This window comes from Oryctolagus cuniculus, chromosome 5 (genome assembly GCF_964237555.1).
Source record: "Oryctolagus cuniculus chromosome 5, mOryCun1.1, whole genome shotgun sequence".
NCBI classification, from domain to species: Eukaryota; Metazoa; Chordata; class Mammalia; order Lagomorpha; family Leporidae; genus Oryctolagus; species Oryctolagus cuniculus.
This window is the reverse complement of record NC_091436.1, coordinates 33,512,946-33,536,762: the sequence shown is the minus strand read 5'-3', so window position 1 is coordinate 33,536,762 and position 23,817 is coordinate 33,512,946. Positions and strand designations below refer to the sequence as shown.

Here is a 23,817-nt window from a genome sequence, read left to right as displayed (position 1 = left end):
TAAAATGTGATTTCCTCTATTCCTTTGCCACAATGCAAACAGCACGATTTCAAACTGGGAAAAAAACAAAAACACAAAACTCCCATAACTCACATTATTAATCCTTACAATACTTCATGGGCTTCCAAATATTAAAAATATTTTTCTGATCCTGACAATTCTATGAAGCACTAAATACAGGAACATCAGTAAATCAACTACTTAAGAAAACAGGCAGTGGCAGAATTAGGGTACAATGCTTCTTCCACTATAACACACATGCAATTTAGAAAATTGATCTAGAAAACAAATTCTTGCTTTCAAAAACTGATTAATAAAGCACATTTAAGGGCATTTTTGTGCAGGAAACATCAATTCAATAGATGGTCTTTTTCTGTTGCAGTGAATTAATTCCTTTTACCTACCCAACTTGAAATCCTGGAATTTTGGAAGTTTCAAATCAAAACTCAATATAATGTTCTTTTGCAATTAATAGTAAAGAGTTCATTAAGTAATACTAACAGAAAGCTCTGCCAATTCTGATGTATGAGAAAGTTCTTTGAAGTTCATTTTACCTTACTTAAAACGGAAACCCCCTTTTACCATCAGCTGTGTTTACTGAGAGTAATTCCTAATTTTTGCCAAAATGTTTTCCTCCTTTGAAATACAAGAACAATCATGCTTCCAGCTTAGATGCAATCTACTCTCTATAATGAGTTATATAAGGATATCAGAGTATCTCTGGTGAAATTATAACCAGTATTCACTTTATATTTCAGTTTTGGTATCTAAAGAAATTTTGCATTGCTCTATAAAAAATTAAACTCTAAGAAATACTGACAGCTTAGGGGCTGGTGTGTGGTTCTTCAAACATTATTCAACATGTACCAGCACAAGCGTTAACCTGACAGATCCTTAAGTAATACTGAAGTCATCTGATTTTATGATTTTATCTTAGTCAAATATCTTGACAGTCAAGGAAACACGGATATGGCAAAAGTAAATGGTTGGCTATTAATGATAATGTAGGTTTACATGGCCTAATGAATCACACTAACAAAATCTGGAGAAGACAAACTCTTGGATATTTTTTGAACCATGCCTCCTACTCCCACCAAATTCCAAGTTCATGATTTAAAAAGATGATATGGGGGTAGGCAATTGCCGTGGTGGTTAAGATGCTGGCTACCAACCCCCACTTCCTGAATCAGGGTACCTGATTTCCACAACTGGCTCTGGCTTCTGACTCTAGCTTCCTGCTAATGCTGTACCTGAGAGACAATAGTGACTGTTCAAGTACTTGGTTCCCTGCCACCTTCATGGGACACCTGGATTGAGTTCCTAGCTTCCAGGTGTGACTCAGCCCCAGCTGTTAGAAATATTTATGGAGTGGACAATTAGGTGGGAGCTCCCTCCATCTGTCAAAAAATACATTAATATTTTTAAATTAAAAAATTTAAAAATGTTATGAACATTACATGAATAAAGTCTTATTAGTAAAATGGTTCATTTTGTTTTCATCAACTTGGCTTATCTATTTAATCTGAATGAAATTAAATTTAGAGCAATGCCATGACAATATATATTGAGTGCATAAACACAAAATATGCTATCCTTCAAGTATAATATACAAAGAGGATACAGATACTCTTCTGCCAATTGTAAGCGTTACTGCTAATTTCTTCACACCCCTCTCCGTAACTTTATCATTGAATAACCCACATTTTAAAGACCTTTAATAAGGACTCTTGAGATGGTTGGATAGCATCTAGGCTTAACACAAAATTTCTCCACATAGAACCTGTTGATTTAATTAGAGACTAAACACCACAATTATAATGGAACTGAGCTTCAAAAAGTTGAAAATAACTGGGAAACAATTACATCTAAAGGTGAAAGAAACATGTTAATTAATCCTCAGAAATTATGAAGTCCTTCTTGACCTCTCAGTTTTAAAAACGACAGCTTTTCCAAATAGTTCTTTTCAGGTCATTATTTTTGCAATATGTCACAGCACTTGAAAGCTAGTTTAAAAAAAAAAAAAAAGCAATGACCACAATCACAAGGACTATGGCGGAATTGGGGGGAAATGGGCTGCAACTGAAGGAGTGGTTCCTAGCGCAGCCCCACTGAGGGCCTTGAGCAGGGACTCCACCTCACCTGCAGAAATCTTGTTCCCTCCTAGGAACAGGCTGTGCAGGTGGTGAGGAAGAGAAGCACTACGAGACAGCTGTCTACAGCTGTGTGAATTCTGACAGCCCCACTGGTGCTCTGCGACACATAAAGGTACTGAGTACTCAGTTTTAAGGTCCTAGAAACTTTAAGATGATTTCACTCCCTATGGTTTTCATGCTTACTCTACTCTTGGAAAATTTTGTTGAGGATCAAGTGAAGATGTGTGTGAAAACACTTTATACACTTTTATAGAAATATAGTAGCTGGTATTTTTTTACAGGTTTTTCTTCATCATGCTAATAGTTTTGAGAGGTAGTATAAGAAATATGCCACACAGTGATACATGTATGTGGACTATAATCTATAATGTAACCCCAAATGTTCAACATTTTCATTCTGTGGGGAGCAATCCGGACTGGACTAAGTTACTGGAATTAAGACTTATTCTATGCATCTGCTCTCCCACAATATGGCGCTGGGAGAGAAGTAAACAGCTTCTACACAGCTGCCTCCAGTTCAGCTAATAAACTGTAGGACTTGCTCCTGATTGGAGGAGAGCAGCGTACTCGGCGTGTGGGCAGCCGAGTTGGGATTGGCAGAGGAGGACTATAAAGGAGGAGAGAGACGGCATGCACCAGGAACATCTATGGGGAACATCTAAGGGGAACATCTAGCTGAAGGAACACCTGTGCAGCCCCCGAGAAGAGCCGGCCGGCGGTGTGCCGCTCCCCTGCGGAAGTGGGGAATGTGGCCAGGGGGAACTGCCCTTCCACGGAGGTGGAAGGGATAGTAGCCAACCCGGGAAGAACCAGCAGCAAACCCGGGGAGGGCCGAGCAGACGAAAGAACAGCGCAGGGTCCTGTGTCGTTCCTCCACGAAGACGGGGAGCGACATAATGGTGCCGTGACTCAGATATGAAGCCTAGGCAGGGTTCAGTGTCGCTCCTCCACGAAGAGGGGGAGCGACACATTCTTATAAAAATTAGGTAATTAATACAATCATTTAGAAATGGGGACAGGTATAGTTTTAATTTTAATTAGATGATCTGATTATTTACCAAGAACTTAGAATAACAGTCTAAAAAACACTGCCAAAAATAACTATAAGACTTGTATCCAATTTTTTTTCTTCTCTTTCTCATCCCTCACACACACACCAGATGCGTTTTTAAAAACATGTTTATCATATCTCTTTCATACTTGTATCTATTTTTTCTAGAGAATAAAATGCATATGGCGAAATTATCTTTGCAGACTCCATTCTCCCTAAACATATTCATCTCAAAATTTCCAGCTAAATCAAGACTCAAATCACTCCCTGGCCAGATCAAGTTTTCCTCTAAATATTATTAAATAAAAAAATTCTTCAATGATACTTCTGCAAGGTAAAGAAGATTTTATTCAAGGTTATCACAATAGATATAGGGACCACTGCAATAGGATTTGGCAGTGGAGAAGAAAAAATCAAGCTGAACTCCCAGTATAGCATGAGCAAGTGGGTAGGAGCAAAGTAGAGGGCAAAGGAGGAATTAAGACTGTCTCCCAGTTCTCCCTAAACAACTGGGTAAATGGCGGTGTAGAGTATGGATATAGGGAAAACTTGCATACTGTATGGTAAGGGAAGTGGAAGGGGAAGGAACGATTTAGGGGGCAGGGAATCAGAGTTCTGTTCGGACATGTGAAGTCCAAGAAATCTCTTAGCTATTCTATCCTTCTTCATTCCTCTGATCCAGTGTTTATACTGTGTTTTTAGAATTCACCAAACTGTGACTTGATTTGCTGCACACTACTGTCTCCTCAACCAGAATGTAAGCTCCTTGAAGGCAGAGACTGTAGTATTTATTCCATATCATAAAGAAAGGGCCTTAAACAAAGAAGTCATTGAAAATAATTTTAGAGTGAATAAAGGCAGTGTTCTAGAAACCCTGAGGAATACAAACCAATGAAGAAAAAAATGCTTTCTTCTCTGGCAGTCTCTACTACCTAAAATTCATCCTGAATAATATTAACAGAAACTAGAATGGAACATAAACTCACTTCAGAGTCTAGCCTTCCAGTGTGTAAACTCAGTTATATTTAATATACATATGAAACAAATCTCTGCGTATTTCAGATAAATTTGCAGCAATATTTTATCTTTGAAAACTCAATTTTAAAAGCTTATTTTTTGTGTAGTTAGTCAGATTCTAGTTGATTTGTATAATTAAGAATACTTAATTATTTAGGCACTTTTAAAAGTGAACACTGAATGAAATCATACAATTTATAAGAAAAACTCACCAAATGCAGAACCTTCATTATCTGTAGGGATGAGAAAACTGAAGCCTGAAGAAGCTGCTCATTCAGAAGTGGAAGAAACTATAATCACTTAGGAATGGAGATGGGTCTAGAAACAAGTTTACCAAGTTTCCCGGGCAGGATTTTTCCCACAAAAACTCTTCTTAATGAAAAAAAAAAAAAAGGCAAAAAATTTTTGTGATGGGCCACATGCTCTGCTTTTCTAAATTTTCTGTACAGTGACATCTCAATAAATTTACTAGGAAGAATATGCCTGAGAATGAGGTCAGGCATATTGGTAACTAAACATTATGGCTTAAAGGTCACGCCTCTGACAGTGTGTGTACACCAAGGGACATGCATGACACAAATGTCTCACCAATGGCCTCCATGGCTGTGGGGAGCAATCCGGACTAGACTAAGTTACTCGAATTAGGACTTATTCTATGCATCTGCTCTCCCACAATATGGCGCTGGGAGAGAAGTAAACAGCTTCCGCACAGCTGCCTCCAGTTCAACCAATAAACTGTAGGACTTGCTCCTGATTGGAGAGCAGCGTACTCGGCGTGTGGGCAGCCGAGTTAGGATTGGCGGAGGAGGACTATAAAGGAGGAGAGAGACGGCATGCACCAGGAACATCTATGGGGAACATCTAAGGGAACCCGTGCAGCCCCCGAAAAAGCCGGCCGGCGGTGTGCCGCTCCCCTGCGGAAGTGGGGAATGTGGCCAGGGGGAACTGCCCTTCCACGGAGGTGGAAGGGATAGTAGCCAACCCGGGAAGAACCAGCAGCAAACCCGGGGAGGGCCGAGCAGACGAAAAGAACAGCGCAGGGTCCTGTGTCGTTCCTCCACGAAGAGGGGGAGCGACACATGGCCATGGAAGTTAAAGGGAAATGGAGCCATTCCTGTGTGTAACAGTAAAGCTGGCAAGTCTTGCCTTTGTTACATCTAGCTTTCTCTTTATTCTTTGGCTTAGTGGTAATACCTCTTCCTGTTTCTAAGACCTTCCTATTCTTTCTGTTGTTCCCCTTTATAGAAAATGGAAAGATTTTATATCTGCTATCTACACCTTGTTGGATGACAGATGTTAAGATGCTACTTAAACGAATTTAATAAATTTTAACCAATACATTAACTCAGCCATTTACCTCCTAGGCCTTTAATTTTGAAATGTACATTGAAAGGCTTATCCCCAGGAGAATCATAGGCCTCAGCAGAAAGATGGGAAGGATGGAGAAAGATTCCTCCCTCCTAATCATTAAAAAGACAGGACATGACAGTCAACAACAACAACAACAAAAAAAAGAAACCAAGTATCTATTTAGAGTGAAAAGAATAAAAAGATCTAAAAGGGTAGAATATGGTACACTCTCCATTGTAAGTAACTGGGATGAGCACTATTGCTCCAACATTTGGCAGATATCTGGAACACTAGAAACGGAAAATGTTAAAAGATTAAGACAACTGAAATCAGAACTCAAAGTATTTTCCAACCTAGCTTATACATATTCACCATATATACAATATTTTGTATTCATATAGCACCTTAGACTTACAAAGTATTTATTTGTATGTTATGTCATTTGAACTTCAACAAAACATAATGTAAACATCATTTCCAGCTTTCAAATGGGGATTCTAAGGTTCACAGGTAACAGGGGTAACAAAAAGCAGTCAAGACTGAACACAGAAGTTCTGAATCTAAGTATTTTCTCATTATAATATGTGACTTTTACAATGGAAGGTTAAAATAACTTGCATATGTAAAGTCCACATACTTTCTTTCTTTCTTTCTTTCTTTTTTTTTTTTGACAGGCAGAGTGGACAGAGAGAGAGAGAGACAGAGAGAAAGGTCTTCCTTTACTGTTGGTTCACCCTCCAATGGCCGCTGCGACCGGTGCATCGCGCTGATCAGAAGCCAGGAGCCTGGTGCTTTCCCTGGTCTCCCATGGGGTGCAGGACCCAAGGACTTGGGCCATCCTCCACTGCACTCCCTGGCCATAGCAGAGAGCTGGCGTGGAAGAGGGGCAACCGGGACAGAATCCAGCGCCCCGACCGGGACTAGAACCCGGGGTGTCGGCGCCGCAGGCGGAGGATTAGCCTAGTGAGCTGCGGCGCCGGCCCCACATACTTTCAAAGTATAAAAGTGAAACTAAGTTATGTTGATCTTTTCAAGCTCAAGTTTCTTCTAACTTCTTTGTCAAAGATAATTGCTTTGTTACTTTCAGCTGTCTCATCTTTAATTCAGTAATAGAATAAATACTGTCAAAAACATAGAGCTAATGAACAAAAGAAGTCATCTTTCAATATCCAAATAAACATTTCTCACCTAGATATTATTTCTTTGATATCCTTGTGAAGACCTTATTCAAATTCATTTAAAACAGTATTCTAAAAATTTGCAAATGTATAGTTTGTTTCAACTCCGTTGATTCGTGTAGATTTTTGTAACAAGCTTTTTTGCATATTTCATTAGTTCGTCAACTTTGAAGAGATGTGATATCATCACAAGTTGCATCCTATTTCTGCCAAAATGCATTTTACCCTGGCTTCCCTTAAAATGACTTATAAAAGGGATTATCCAAAAACTGTGATTCCTTTATGCCACTGGGAAACAGAATCACATTTAGTATTCTACATGTTTTAAAACTTGAGTTTTCTGCTTTAAAGTATTATCTGTTCAACAGAACATAGGTTCAGAGTACTGACTGCTAAAATTACAAAATCCAAATTTACTACTGAAATAACGTCTGTGATATCCAGGTAAAAGAGAGATGCTACAATAAAATTTATCTATTCTGAAAACTGACCATTACAAAGCTGTGAGTTTTAACTCTGCAGAGAAATAACTGATGTCCATTTGAAAGACCAGCATCTTAAAATTCAAAAGAATAAAGTAAGAAAGGGGCTCACCAGTATGAGGGAAACCAAACTGCTGTAGGATCTCGTGAGCAGTGGCAGCCAGAATGTTTGCCTGTTTGTCCAGCAGGTCTGACTGTTTTAACTTGGACTGTTGCGAGGAGCCTGGGGGTGGTGAAGTCAACGAAAGATTTTTGTTGACCTGTAATAGAAAACGCAAATTAGAAACTACAGTGTAATTTCCTGGGTTACTGATGCAAAAACTGGATGAGAAATATTTGCTTACTATACAAACCAGGGTACAGAGTATGGCAGAAGGAGTGGTAACACTTTATATGCTTAAAGTTTACAAGACACAACAGTTTTTTTTTTTTTTTAATCAAGAAAAAATAATGTGTTAATGAATACATTAACACCTGAAAGCAAATCAGTCTTACTAAGGCTCCCTTATCATGGAAATGGCATTTTTAATTACAAAAGTGATATTAAGTTATGCAAAGATATACAAGAAAATAAAAAGTGATGCTAACTACTTGCAACTAAAGAAGAGTTAAAACCTTTCACACCCATACTTCATGCATCATATTTTGACGAACTAGCAGGTACTTCCTTTACAGAGGCTGCACAGAAAACACCTGTACTACTCTTGTTGATCTGTGTCATGATGCCACAGATAACACAGCTGTAACCTAACTTCCATGTGAAAGAGTTTCTTCTGAAACAAGAAACCTTAGGACTGCTTACACACAGGATTAAAATCATGATCAAGCAAAAATTCCATAAGCAAAACAATGTCCCATAAAGAGAACAGCCCTACTATGATTGAGTGCAATGGTCTCACAGATATGAAATGCATTATAAGTGCAACATTTGAACTACAGGTATTATAGGAAAATAAGGTGTAGTACACTAAAAGGTCTGGAATGTTTAGCAGTAAATTCACCTTGTAAATTAGAATTCATTTAAGGAAAAATTTAGTTTTGTATTCATTATTAAGAAATTATTCATTATATCTTTTTATTACTTTCAAGAATCATAATAAATGAGATATACTTTTTAATTGGAAGTCTGAATTTTTAATTCACTGCAAAAATGTAGTCTGAATTAACAAAATGATAATTTATAATTTATGGCAAATATTTGTATATGAAAATATTTTTTCTTTTTTGTTTAAGCAAAACCACATAGAAGATTTCTACTGTACTAATAACTAAAAAATTCCCTTTTAATATTCTATATATTACCAGTCAGAGTTATATGTCCTATATCTGACTCATTATTTATATATTTGTACATGCTTCTTTCAAACAGTGACAGGAAATGATATATCTTAGATTAAATTAACATTTTCTCTTGGAGCAAAGAGTATTAGCAGATTCATTAAAATAAAAAAAGTCAGTTAACACCATAGACTAATATAATTCTAAAGTACCCACATTGTTATGACACCATCTTGCAAAAAATAAAAATATTTTTAAAAATAGTTTGAAGGGGTCAAAAACCATATCAGTGTTAAAATATTATTCAACTATAAAAATTCTACCAGGACTTATTATTAAATATTAACCAAATTAATGTTCACTATATTAATATAGTACCTAAACAACAATGAAATCACTTAATGTCCTTGAGCTTTATTTTTAACTTTAAATAGAGATAAAGAAAAAATATCAGTGTCTTAATGAGAATGTAGTAATGAAGAGGAACTACTATTGTGAGGAGCTATTCACATGTTAACTGTAAAACATCACTTCTGTATTGAACATTTTTATCCTACAATGTATTTGAAAATCAAGTGTAAACAAACAAGTGTCTGCTGGGGCTATGCTTGCATACATCTATATCCAGATGCTTGTATAGGGATACACACACACACTCAGTATGCCTTGCATTATCTTCTAGAGATTTACTTGTGCTAATATAAAAAGAATTCTGGAAAGCCAGAATAGGATACTTAAATGTCTCTGCTCAAACAGAAGATTTGTCACTCTTTTTTAAAAAAAATTTTAAAAACCTTATAATCTACAATTACATGGATTTTCCCAAAGCATTTTTGTAATTCTGCTCCATTAAGTAGTCAAATGTAAGTGCTACTCAGCACTTACAGATAACAGAACAGATAACTTAATTTCTAAGGTTTGGGATAATTGTTATTGATTATTGCATAATTACTCATCTGATTAGAACTTGAAGCATTTTCAAAGCTAGGTTAATACATTTACCATCTCAATTAGAGGAACAAAAATAATAATAACCATTAAATAGAGTGAAGCAATATCTATTTTTGAAATATATGCTGTGGAAAAGAATTGCTTAATAATTTTACAACAACAGAAAAATTGGCTAAGATAGTCTTCTCTACACCAATCTATCCTTTTTCACAACACTTTTCTGCTTGCTTCATGCAAAACCACAGTCTGCTGAAGTCAGTTTAATACCTTCACATTGGAGAAAACTATGGCATAAAAATTTAATGGAGTTCATAATAGGGAAAAAGAATAAAGTCATCTAGAACTTCTGCCAAGTTATCAAAAGAAAAAAAAACTGTTTTGCCTACTCTTTGAGGATATAAGCAACTTTATACAAAATATGCAAATACTAATTCTCTAGGAGAGGGTTAATTTTCATGTTTAAAAAAATGCATGGCCCCAAACATCAAATTGAATGCAAAAGACTAAACAAGTTAACAATCAGTTTCTCTTTAGTTATTAAAATGTAAAACCTCTGGGAAAGATGGAGCATTCATTTCTATATATACTTATAAGCAGAATAATTTTAGCTGAATTTAAATTATATGCCACACTCAACCTGCAGAATTGCTCATTAAATTTTAAGCTGTGAAGATTATTCAAACTGGTTTTAAACTATAACCAAAATAATGCTAATGTGGTAAAATATTTCAAAGTTCATAAATTCATCTCTCTCTGTTCAGACTGCGCTCAACTTTTCTACTAAATCCATACAAAATGCAGATAACACTTTAACTTGAAGAAAGTTCTGGTAGCAAAAACAAAAAACAAACAAAGAAACCCAAAACCCAACCATCTCCAGGAAATGTCTTACTGCAAATCATTTATCCATTATAAAAATTAAAATCTCAGTATTAAAGAACAAATCTAATAGAAACGCTAATCTAGAGTGAGATTCAAAGTACTTGAACTCATGTTTACTATATTCTAAGAACAGAAATTCTAAAGAGTAGCTTACATTCTCATGGTTTCTAGGTTAGTGAAATCTAAGAAACAAGTAACCTGTGGTATCATGCGCCTCAGATATTTTCTTTGCATGCTGGGATAGAAAAGTAAGAGATGAAGGTAAAAAACTGTTGAATAGAAAGTATACAGAAGTAAGGTAACAGAAAATATCATCCCTAAATCTGTTCCTCACTACTATACTAACTAAAACCAAAATTCAAACTTGAAGCAGTCTTTATATGTTTTACTTTGTAGTAATTTTAATCAAGAATTTCTGAGCCTCTGATAGGTACCAACGACTTATGGTTCAGGTTACTGACAAGATTCCTTCAAGTGAAGCCCAAAATTAAGTTCTAGGGGCCAGAGATGTGGTGAGGTAGCTTAAGCCTCTGCCTGTGGTGCTGCCATCCCCTATGGGCGCCAATTAGAGACCAGGCTGCTCCACTTACAGTCTAGCTCCCTGTTAATGGCCTGAGAAAGCAGTGGAAGATGGCCGAAGTCCTTGGGACCCTGCACCCATGTGGGAGACCAAGAAGAAGCTTCTGGCTCCTGGCTTCGATTGGCCCAGCTCTGGCTGTTGTGGCCATTTGGGGAGTGAACCAGTAGTTGGAAGACCTCTCTGTCTTGCCCTCTCTTTGTAATCTACCTCTCAAACAAATAAATAAGTCTTTAAAGAAGAAAAATCCAGCCGGTGCCGTGGTTCACTAGGCTAATCCTCCGCCTGCGGTGCCAGCACCCCGGGCTTTAGTCCTGGTTGGGGTGCCGGTTCTGTCCTGGTTGCTCCTCTTCCAGTCCAGCTCTCTGCTTTGGCACGGGAGGGCAGTGGAGGATGGCCCAAGTCCTTGGGCCCTGCACCCGCAGGGGAGACCAGGAGAAGCACCTGGCTTCTGGCTTCGGATTGGCGCAGCGTGCCGGCCGTGGTGGCCGCTTGCAGGATGAACCAAAAGAAAAAGGAAGACCTTTCTCTCTGTCTCTCTCTCTCTCACTGTCTAACTCTACCTGTCAAAAAAATAAAAATTAAAAAAAAAAAGCAAAATTAAGATCTAGTCCCTGCTCAAACCAATTATCCAGCAATAATACACCAGGGTGAGGCACTGCATCTGGTTGGTTTCTCCCCAGTCTTCACCTTCCTCCTCTCACTATACTGCCCTTCTTCACAAAGAAAATCTGGTCTTGAACTTCTTGAATTCCTCACTTCCAAACTTAGGTAAGATTATACCTATTGCTCCTATCCTCATCTCTTATAGTGTCAAAGTTAGAGGTGCCCTCTGTTTAAGATCAATCCCTCCATCAGCCCCCTTGGGAAAAATCCTTACAGCTCTTCCACATTCTACTTTCAAGTCCTCCATCAGTCATTTCTCCACAGGCTAGAAGAAGAAACACTTCTATCTGAATGCAAAAATAAACAACAAACAAATAAAAATCTGTTTCTATTCTTTCTTTAAGGTTCATTAAAATCTAACCTCTGAAAACTGGTACGCAACTATAACCCATATGAATCAACTTTTCATTCTCCAAATAGCTTCAACAAAGCATGTCTCCATCAAAACCCTAACTCTAAGGTCAGTTTCGACTTCAAAGGATTTATTTGGCAGTCCCATCCAGGCCTCGACCTGACTGGATCGTTCCCCTCTCTTTGTTTCTGGGAAGCTGCTTTCTCTTGGTTATGCTGCTATGTCCAGCTCTTCAGCTTGCTGGTTCCCTAGATCCACTGGGTCCCTCTTTTTCTGTCACACCACATCTTACCCCATATTCAGGAACATTTGCTTCCATCACTTCATCTGCTGTGTAACACTGATATATCTTAAATGAAAAATCTGTCCCCTGCTCATTAAGTTCAGAACTAAACCAACAGTTTCTCTAATATTTCTATCAAAGAGCTATGACTCTCCACCACTCCCTGCCAAGGCCAGAAAGCTGAGACTCCTCCTAGTCTGCTCCCATGCTTCACACAGACACTGTAGCTTATATCACTGTTAAAGTCAGGCCAGGCTTCCAACACTGCCAAAATAATACAACTTCATTTTCTTTTGCCAGTTTTTGGAATGCCATTAAGAATGAATTTTATTTTTTAAGAATAAAAAAAACTTTCTAAATAACTGAAAACCAGTATTCTATTCAAATTTCAATGTCGTTTCCTCTGTTCATGATAAAAAAAATTCAATTAAGAAATAGGAAATTTGGAACATTTTCTTCTCTGGATTCTTTTTTGTTTTAAAACATATTTATTTGTTTGAAAGGCAGAGTGAGAAAGAAACAGGGGAGAAAGAGAGAGATCTACCTGCTAGTTCACTCTCCATGGCCAACAGCTGGGGCTGGACCAGGCTAAAGCTAGAAGCCAGAAGCCAGAAACTCCAGGTCTTCCACATATGGTGGCAGGGAATAGAGTACTTGAGCCATCAACTGATACTTCCTAGGTATATTAGTAGGAAGTTGGATTGGAAGCAGAGCAGTCAAGACTTGAACTAGACACTGTGATATGGGATGTGGGCATCCCAAGCAGCAGCTTAACCCGGTGCACCACAACTAATTTTAAACCTTTAAAAAAATGCTTCCCACTTCACTGGACTATAATATAGATTATTACCTTTATAGCATTTTTCAAATAAATATAATTCAATAATTTTAACTTCAATCCATTTATATTAATCTAGCTGAGAGACATTAATAACAAAAAAGATGAAAGTCTTGTGACTTCAAGGAGCTTACAGAGGACTGTGGAGAAACAGATAAGTGAAGATTAGAACTAGAAATAACACTATTTAAAATCTAAAGAAACAGAGGGGAAAGAAGGAAGAGAAGGTGTGTATTATTTCTCCCTAGGATAATTTATAATCTAAATCTGGAAAAAGATAGATAAAATGAAGTGTAACTTGAAGAAGAATGAGTCCAAATATATAACATGCCATGTATGAATAAGTATGTCTGTGACCATGGAAAAACAGTTAATTCTATTTGTGAAGACTCACACAAAGCTTAATGGAAATAGAACCCAGACAATGTCATTTCTGAGATGTTTCAATCCAATCCTAAACAAAGGAAAGAGCAATTAATTTATAAATTTTAATATTATATGTAGACACACTGGGTGGGGCTACTGCAATTCAAGACTTTGATACCAATTACATCTGTAAACATTCAGATGAGTGCTCTTTCATTTTCCCATCGTCAAATCTCTGTCTGAACATCCACCAAGAGTTTCTACCTATTTGCCTCTAAGAAAGGATGAAAATCAGCCGGCACCGCGGCTCACTAGGCTAATCCTCCGCCTTGCGGCGCCGGCATACCGGGTTCTAGTCCCAGTCGGGGCGCCGGATTCTGTCCCGCTTGCCCCTCTTCCAGGCCAGCTCTCTGCTGTGGCCAGGGAGTGCAGTGGAAGATGGCCAAAGTGCTTGGGCCCTGCACCCCATGGAGGACCAGGATAAGTACCTGGCTCCTGCCATCGGATCAGCGCGGGGCGCTGGCTGCAGCGCGCCAGCCGCGGCGGCCATTGGAGGGTGAACCAACGGCAAAAGGAAGACCTTTCTCTCTGTCTCTCACTGTCCACTCTGCCTGTAAATAAATAAATAAATAAATAAAAAATTAAAAAGAAAGAATGAAAATCTCTTCATTAAATGTTAGTTTCTCCATTAGTACCTCCCACTTAAAATTCTTACTAATTTGATATGCAGGGGGGAGAGGAATAAGAGAAAAGAAAGACAAAGAAAGGGAGAGAGACAGATAGACGTGGACACTCCCATGTGCTGGTTTACTCCCTAAATGTCTAAAATGGCAGGGCTGGGCTAGTCTACGCAGGATTGTTGCCAGGAGGGAGGAACTCAATTTAGATCTCCCACATGGGAGGCAGGAACCCAATTACTTGAGCCATCACCACTGCCTCCCAGGTTATACATTAGCAGAAAGCTAGAGTTGGGAACCAGAGATGTTTATTGAAACCAGACCCTCTGATAGACATGGGCATTTAACTGCTAGTCCAACTGTCTACCTCCCTCTCATCTTTTTAAGGAGTTGATTCCAATAATTACCAATTCCATAGTTCATTATCACCTTACCCATCACCACTGAATTATTTCCATTAACAAATAAATACACTTTAATATTTTCCAACTAGTAAACCCCTTCAGCTTCTATTCAGTTTCTTTGCTGCCCAGTCATGGCAACATTTCTTAAAAAATGACGTATGCTATAGTCTGAGTTTAACTGGTTCTCATTTCACCCTCAACCCACTTCAATTATGCTAATCTCTGCACTATTTAATGAAATAGTTCTCATCAAGGTAACCAAGGGTCTTCATTCTGCCAAATACAATGGCCAATCTCTCAGCAGCATGTGACAGTATTATCAGTCTTCTTTCTTATATCTTTTATTTATTTATTAAACAGGCAGAGTTATAGACAGTGAGAGAGAGAAAGGTCTTCCTTTCGTCGGTTCACTCCCCAAATGGCCACTACAGCCAGAGCTGCACCGATCTGAAGCCAGGAGCCAGGTGCTTCTTCCTGGTCTCCCATGTGGGTGCAGGGGCCCAAGCACTTGGGCCATCCTCCACTGCCCTCCAGGGCCACAGCAGAGAGCTGAACTGGAAGAGGAGCAACCGGGACTAGAACCAGCGCCCATATGGGATGCTGGTGCCACAGGCAGAGGATTAACCAAGTGAGCCACGGTGCCGGCCCCTCTTCTTTCTTGAAATACTTTTCTCTAGGCTTCCTTGACATGCCTCCTCGTGGGCCACTGCTTCAGGTGTTATCTGTACTTTCTCCCTAGTTATCTCATTTAATCTTCTGACAGCAAATCATAATCCAATGCTCTACTTCATAGATTCCCACGCATCTACTCCCAAAATTTGCTCCCTCTACCCCAGCACTCCTCATTTCATTTACAAGCATCATTTGCTGAAATGCCTATTTGCCTAACACAACACAGAAATTATTCCTAATTCCTCAATTCTTTCACTTCCACCATATTCAATACATCACCAAATCTTGGTGAATCTATTTCCAAAAACATAGCCCAGGTCTGTCCATTGCCTGAACCTTCATTATCAGCATCTTGGTATAGGCCTCCTCCTTCTTCCTTCTTGGATTAGTTAACCGTCTGATAAGTAGCCTCTCTCTCTTTGGGAGACTCTGAGTGCCATAAAATCCATTCTGTACTCTACCCTGCTTGTTTCTGTAATTAAAGAAACATCCTAACTTCTTACCAAAATGCTCACAAGGCCCCTGCATGATCCACTGCTGATCACCTCCCCAGCCTGAAAGGAAAGACTGTTTCCCCCTTGCCCGCTGATTATACTGCCTCAGCACAGTGGTCCTCCTTATGCTCCTTGAGCAGGCCAGCTGTATTGCTAGATTAAGACTCCTGTAGCACAACACGAGGTCTTCCATGATCCACCTCTTGACAGTCTCCCCTCCATGATTCTTTGTCCTGTGCATCTGTTTTCTAGTTTGGCTCCTTCACATCATAAATTACATGAAATGACCTTATGTGTTTCCTTTTTAAACTGTCTGCCCTGCTATAATAAAATGTTTTCATTGTTATATTCCAAGAACATAGAAAAATACTTGGCAGGCCCTTGGTAAATATTGTTTAAAGAATCTTAATGGGAAAAAATGAGAGAGCTTTCAACAATATAAAAATGTAGCTGGTATTCAGGAAAAAGAAAACCTGTGGATCAGGTATCTGGTGAAAATTTATTATCCTGAATCCAAGAGATGAGAGACTACACAAATATATCTTGCTTCTTAGGATTAAAGACTTCTGATGGGAGAAAGAATGGTTTTTTCAATAAATGAAGCTGGGACAACTGGATAGCCACATTCAATAGAATAGAATTGGACCTACACAGCATATCATATACAAAAATTAACTCCAAGTAATCACAGATCTACAAGTAAGAGCTAACATTATAAAAATCTTATAGAAACACAGGAACAAATCTTTCTGACAGAGGATTAGGCAATGGTTTCTTATAGATGACCTGAAAAGCACATGACAAAAGAAAAATAAACTTCATAAAAGTTTAAAACATAGGGTCTGGTATTGTGGCATAGCGGGTAAAGCTGCCAACCTGCAATGCTGGCATCCCACATGGATACCAGTTCATGTCCCAGCTGCACCACTTCTGATCCAGCTCCCTGCTAATGCGCTCGGGGAAAGCAGTGGAAGATGACCCAAGTATCTGGGATCATGCCAACCATGTGGGAGACTTGGGTGAGGCTCCTGGTTCCTGGTTTCTGCCTGGCTCAGCCCTGGCCATTACAACCACTTGGGGAGTGAACCAGCAGATGGAAGACTTCAACACCCCTCCCTGTAACTCTTGACTTTCAAATAAATAAATGAATAAATAAATCTTTTTAAAAATTCAAAACATTTAGTGTCCAAGGACACCCAAAAAAAGGGAGGTGGGATAAAAAATTTTGCAAGTTATCTATTTGATAAGACATTTGTATCCAGAATATATAAAGAATTCTTAAAAGTGAACAACAAAAAGACAAAAAATATATAAATAAATAAAATAGGCAAGGGACAGGCAGTTAGTCCTGCAGTTAACACACTAGTATCCCACACTGAAGTGCCAGGGTTCAATACCCAGCTACAGCCTGACTCCAACTTCCTGTAAATGCAGACCCTGGCGGAGGCAGCGGAGGCGGTGGTGGTCTTAATTGCTACAAAAGAGAAACAACACACACATTCATAACTGAAGAAGGGATAAATTAAATGTAACATATTTATAAAATGGAATCCTCTTCATCAATAAAATAGTAGTACTGATAGGTGTTACAAATGGAGAAATCTAAAAAAAAAAAAACCACATTATTTTGGGTGAATGAAACCTGTTATAAATGACCACATATTGTATGATTCATTTACATGAAACATCCAGAACAGATCTATAGAGACAGAATAGCAGTGGGTGCCAACAGTTCGGGGATGGGGATACGTGCAGGAACTAGGAATAACTGCTGAGAGACACAGGGTTTCATTTGGGAGTGATGAAAAGGTTCTAAAATCAGATAGTGGAGATTGCTGTACAACTGTGAATATAGTAAAAAACAGCAAACTGTATACTATAAAAAGGTGAAAGTTATAGTGTGTAAATTGTATAAATAAAACTTACTACAAAATGAATAACTATAGATACTATTAAGGTAAATCGTACGAGACCATGATTAATTTCCAAATATGTAATCAATTCTTCAATGAATATCTATTCTATCTTGCTAACTACTAGGGACATTAAGATGATTAGGTGATCCTTCACTCTCAGAGAATATCCAGATTAGAAGAATGTTCTCCAGCAGAGACTTGTTAAATGTATTCAGGACACTACTCCTTGGACATTCAGACAGCATTCAAAAAAAAAAAAAAAAAAAAAAAGTGGGGGGAGGTGCAGTTTAATAGTTAAAAGAGGGAGAGGTGGGAGAGTAGGAGACACACACACACAGAAATAGCTTTGAATTGCTAGTTAGAGAATAAACTATTTTTTGCCTTCAGTTTTATATACTACGTACATTTAACAAGATTTAGTAATCTTGGCACTACAATCATTACAGCAATCATTGCTATCTGGAACAAGTTTCCTGAACATCTGCAGCCCAAGTCAGAATGTAGCTTGTTCTCTTTTCCCCTGTCTTCCTTCCTCTTGTCTATATTCCATATCCTGTCGACTTGTGATAATTAGGTAAAAATGTGATAGGTCCTGACTGATACTGCTCACTGATGGGGTAAGTCCAGTGTTTTCTAACATGTGTCATTTAGATGCTCCACGAAGAAAGATACAATAGCTTACTAGCCTCCAAGGGCCAGTCACAAGGCAGCAGTTCTTACTGAATACACACACACACAGACACACACATGCCACCGCACTGATATTCTACGAATCAGTATTGAACAAATGAACACCATTCTCGTCCTTTCCTTTCTGAATGATCTTTTCCTTTGTGACATATAATTATATTTGATAACTGAATGGATATTACCAATTAATTATTCAAATGATTTTTGGGAGTGGGCAGAAGGAAGGATGAACACATGGTGACATTCCAACTCCTTAAATTATTTTCTTGACAACGGAGTTAAAGGTTATACATGAAACAGTCTTATATGTATTTTTTTTAAGTTCAAAGTCAGAGAGACAGACACAAGACAAACAGATCTTTCAATTGCCAATTTACACCCTAAATACCCAGAGCGAGCAGGATAGGCCAGGCAAAGCCAGGAGCCAGGAACCCAATCTGGGTCTACCAGAGGGTGGCAGGAACCCAACCACTTGAGCCATCACCTGCTGCCTCCTGAGATGCACATTAGAGGGAGCTGGAATCCAAAGTGGTGACAGATCCAAACCCAGGTACTCTGATAGGGATGTGAGTGTCCCTAGTGTTGTCTGGATGGCTGTGCCAAATGCCAGCCCAGCAGCCTTGATTATAAAAGGAGGAAACACTGTGTTGAAAGCATCTCTGATACACTTCAGTTGAAACTGTTTAATAATCAAGAGGCATTTTGTATTCTTTTTCTTTCATAATAACTTTTGGACCTTTGCAAATCACTTATCCTCCCAATAAGCCTCAATCTCTTCCTTTCTAAAATTGAAATAATAACATGTATCTCTAAGGAATACTATATAGTTAAATGGGAAAAAAAGTGTGAAGGATTTTTGTAAAGGATGAAGAGAAGAGGATTATCAGCATAATACATCATTTATGTGCAGCTTGAGTACATCTCAATGCTTACACAATTCACTCAGCACTCATTGGAATTATAGTGGTTGTGGCTGTTTACATGTTAAGTATCTTTATAAAATTAACTGCAGAGAATGAAAATGACTTTGTCATTCCTTGCTGAACCTCTCAATCATTTTGCATTCTTAAATATTAAAAAAAAAACCCTGCTTGCTAAATATTCAACTTTACTGCATTTTCAGGATCCAGTATTGAAATTCTTCGACAAACTCAAACTCTGGTAAAAAAAAGTGTACAAATCAGATTAACTTTCAGAAAAGTTCTAAACTCTATGAATGGTGCATTTCAATTCTTTGGTGAATCACAATGAAATCTGCATTTTAATGTTATCTTCCTGGTAATAAAAACTACTTACTTTTGCAGCACAGGATCGTATCACCTCCTAAAAGAAATACAGTAGAATAAAGAAGTATTCATAATTTCAATTAAATAAAGTATAGACTCTTTTCAATGCATTCAGTTGTTAATCTTCTAACAACCAAAATCAGTAACTGGGAGTTTTTTTTTTTTTAAATTTATTACCTTATAGTTCTCACTAAGTATTGTTTCAAATGAACTGGGAAGTACATAAATTACAGAAAGAGAGAATGGTATGTTCATGGTAAATCTAATTGGGCAAAACCAGACACCAAGAAAAGATTCTTAAGAGTCCATGTGTGTCTGTCTCAAAAAAACTTATTTCCTCAACAAATTTAGCATCAATATTAACATTCTATAGCAAAATGCCATCAGGTCTAAAAGACATATCCTGAAATAACATTAATACCCAGATGGCTCATGTTAATAATTTATCTTAGATATACAGATATATTAGGTAAATATAAGAGTAAACCTTACTAGATGCTGAGATATATGATTATTATTAAAAGTGCTATGGAGAGGAACAACTGCTTACAACTTATGGGACAAATACAAGAAAAGGCTGTTTTATCAAAAGTAAAACAAGTGAAAGTCAAGGTTTAATAGACAATGTGAATAATTGCTGGCATGGAGATACCAAAACTACTGAAGTACAAATAAGATTAGCCAACATGTATCACTGGCCTAGCATAGCACTAGAGAAAAGCAGTAAAAATCAACATGAAGTTTAGAAAAGCAGATTGAAAAAGAACATCAATTTTTTTTAAATCCAGAAATTTCTAAGGGCCAAACAGTGCATTTAAAGGATATTGGCAATTCAATCATTAAAAAAGAGACAGAAGTGACTGTGGAGATGGGAGTCTGACTGCTTGAACAGAATCCCAGCTCCAAAGCTTACTATGTGTGTGGTTTTAGCTGGGTTGTTTGATCTCCGTAAGTGAAAAGCTCTTCTTCAGGAAAATGGGAACAATATTAGTACTCACTCTATAGGATGGTTTAGAGAATTAAGTACAATGAAATATGGAAATCAGTGTCAGAAATATTTGATATCAATTATTAATTAAAGAGATGTTAGTCAATACAAAGCAAAATCTCCTAAAGAAAATTAACCAGTCTTTTCCAAAACCGGCATATAACATTCTTAAATTCATCTAATCTCTATTCCTAGGATATTGCCTAGCAATCTACTCTGTTATCATTACCCCAGGTTTCAGGTTAATTTTAGAAAGAGTGAGGTCTTAAGTGTTCAGGCAGCTGGAAAGGTGTACTTTTCATTATCCAAGAGTACTCCAAAAAATTATGGAAAATGGAATTAAAAGATAAAGTTATTTGATGCAATCAATGTTGATAGTTTTTTCTTTTTTCTTTTTTTTTTTTTTTATTTGACAGAGTTAGACAGTGAGTGAGAGAGACAGGAGGAGGATTAACCAAGTGAGCCATGGCGCCGGCCCGATAGTTTTTTCATAAGGCACATTTTTATAAGCCCTTTGAAGCTCTCTCATATATAAAGGATTTCAAAATTTTTTGTATAAAAGTAAACTTACCATTTAATTTCATTTTCCACAAACTTTCTGAAGCACCCTTGTAAGATGTTTCTTAATGGATTCTGAATCAACTTTCTGTAAAACTGGTTGCTGTTAATGGGTACCCAAATTCTGAGCAACTCTGGGAGTATTGCTAAGATTAAATTTATGATTTAGAAATCTAAAATGAGTTTGAGTGAGTAGCGTTAATGCTCTCAAGGTACCGTCTACCTGTGTGGTCTTAGCTGGGTTACAGAATGATTTTAAGTATTGCTGTAGAAGCAAAACACAATCAAGAGTGCTAATGATAAAACAATTAGATGACTTATGTCATGAATAAGTCTAATGCTCCCAACAACAAGGAATTATCTATTTCTTATACCCTTTTTTAATTTATTTTTATTTTTTTTTGACAGGCAGAGTGGACAGAGAGAGAGAGAGACAGAGAGAAAGGTCTTCCTTTTGCCGTTGGTTCACCCTCCAATGGCCGCCACGGCCGGCGTGCTGCGGCCGGCGCACCGCGCTGATCCAAAGCCAGAAGCCAGGTGCTTATCCTGGTCTCCCCTGCGGGTGTAGGGCCCAAGGACTTGGGCCATCCTCCACTGCACTTCCCTGGCCACAGCAGAGAGCTGGCCTGGAAGAGAGGCAAGCGGGACAGAATCCGGCAAAACCGACTAGGACTAGAACCCGGTGTGCGGGCACCGCAAGGTGGAGGATTAGCCTATTTAGCCGTGGCGCCGGCCCTATTTCTTATATCTTTTATCATTAATGAGTAAATACCTATCAAATATTTGCTGAATTATATTATGCAATTCACATACACACAAAAATCACACCCTAAATCCATACTACAAATTAGAAAAACATCTCTATTGTACTAACAAAGAGGCAACTCAACGAAACAAAAAAAATAAAAGGGAAACTGGGGTCTATCAAAATAAAATTTCAAGAAACAAGAGAAAAAGCATTGTGACAAAGGCAGAAATCCAGTAAATCTAAATGCTTGCAAAAATATAAAAAGAATGGTATTGCCATGGGAATAAAGATTTTTTTTTCTGAAAGAAAATACACTGAAGATAGACCTGCAAAAAATAAATTCAGTGAATTCTATTAACTCAGTGAAAATAAGTTAAAAAAAAAAAAAACACAGCAAATAGGCAGCTTTCATTTCCAAAGGTACCCTAGAGCTACTTCAGTCCCAAAACAAATATATTCCCTAAGTAATTTTTATAAAGAAAAAGATTTGGTAAGAGCTGGATAAAGTAACGATAAAAAGAAAAGTTTTTCCTTTTATACCAAATATCAGTTTATTTCACTTTTGCCTTTGATTTAATTTCCTAAAAATATTTTTTCTGACTTTTATCTTTCTTTTACATCTCCTTTCTTTTCTTTTTACATTCTTTCATTTATCTAAGGATGACAGGTATATAAAATACTTTTAGAAAAAAGCTACAAGACTTAGGCGATTCCAGGATGTTACTGGATTGAGAGTTTATAGGTGACTTGTTTTTAAGGATCTATCAAAGAGCTGTTCTTATGTCTGTAGATAATTATTTTGTCATGTAAGATTTTAGATAATGGACATTTTTTTCCTCTTAGTGAAGAAACATTTTTTCACTGCATTTTAAAAACTCAACGTATCTTTTCAGACTTCCTTTTAAAAACTGGAACATAAAGCTGCATTATACAATCATTAAAAATGCTAAAATATAAAGAAGTACAACATTCAAATAAATTAGTTTACAGTTATATATTTTAAAATTTAACTGAGAAATGTAAAAAGTTTTCTCTGTAACCCAGTTAGATCTAAACCCAGACACAGAGTATGAAATATACTCTGATATATCTTAAAGTCTCTAACTTTCTGAAGAAAGAAAAAGAAAGATAAAGAAAGTATAGCCAGAACCACTGGGTTCTAGTCCCAGTCGGGGCGCCAGATTCTGTCCCGCTTGCCCCTCTTCCAGGCCAGCTCTCTGCTGTGGCCCGGGAGTGCAGTGGAGGATGGCCCAAGTGTTTGGGCCCTGCACCCGCAGGGGAGACCAGGATAAGCACCTGGCTCCTGGCTTCGGATCAGTGCGGTGCGCTGGCTGCAGTGCGCCGGCCGCGGCGGCCATTGGAGGATGAACCAACGGAAAAGGAAGACCTTTCTCTTTGTCTCTCTCTCACTGTCCACTCTGCCTGTCCAAAAACAAAAAAAAGCTATCTCAATGTGGTTCCTTGTAGGTTTGATTTAAAACTGGTCAAGATTTAGATCAAGGGAGGAGGGAAAGGGATAATACTGATGAATATTACTCAGGTACTGGGCCACAAGGTGAAAACACAAAAATGAACAGAGCTGCACGGTGTCAGCTTTAGGGGATAAAGGCTAACTCTATTTAAAGGACCAGTCTGGTTACAGTGTGTGTGTGTGTGTGTGTGTGTGTGTATACATATATATTTATTTATTTTAGAGATTTATTTATTTATTTATTTGACAGAGTTACAGACAGAGAGAGAGACAGAGAGAAAGGTCTTCCTAGAACCCGGCGCCCATATGGGATGCCGGCGCTGCAGGTGGAAGATTAACCAAGTGAGCCATGGCACCGGGCCCAGAGTATAAATATTTTTAAGAATGTTAAACTTCTTAACACATTTTATCACTTATCTTTGGACAAGATTTTCTGAGCAATATTCACCCACAAATGCCATACTACCTTTCACATGCATCCTCACCATT

The 23,817-nt window shown here is 37.9% G+C and overlaps 1 protein-coding gene across 13 annotated transcripts in view; it reads right to left on the bottom strand.

The window, feature by feature from the left end:
- The window catches only part of AHI1 (Abelson helper integration site 1), a 231,110-nt gene that overhangs the window by 102,359 nt on the left and 104,934 nt on the right, over positions 1-23,817 (bottom strand). For 11 of the 13 annotated variants that reach the window (XR_011388506.1, XR_011388507.1, XR_011388503.1 and 8 more), the window contains 2 exons: positions 19,574-19,600; positions 7,344-7,491 (listed from right to left, as the gene is read on the bottom strand). Coding sequence is in view for 8 of the 13 variants with exons in the window: in XM_008263550.4 (XP_008261772.1) it covers positions 7,344-7,491; positions 19,574-19,600 (175 nt within the window). In the remaining 5 variants the exon portion in view is untranslated. The remainder of the gene's footprint in view (positions 1-7,343; positions 7,492-19,573; positions 19,601-23,817) is intronic. The other 2 variants (XM_070073536.1, XM_008263546.4) reach the window with 1 other exon arrangement.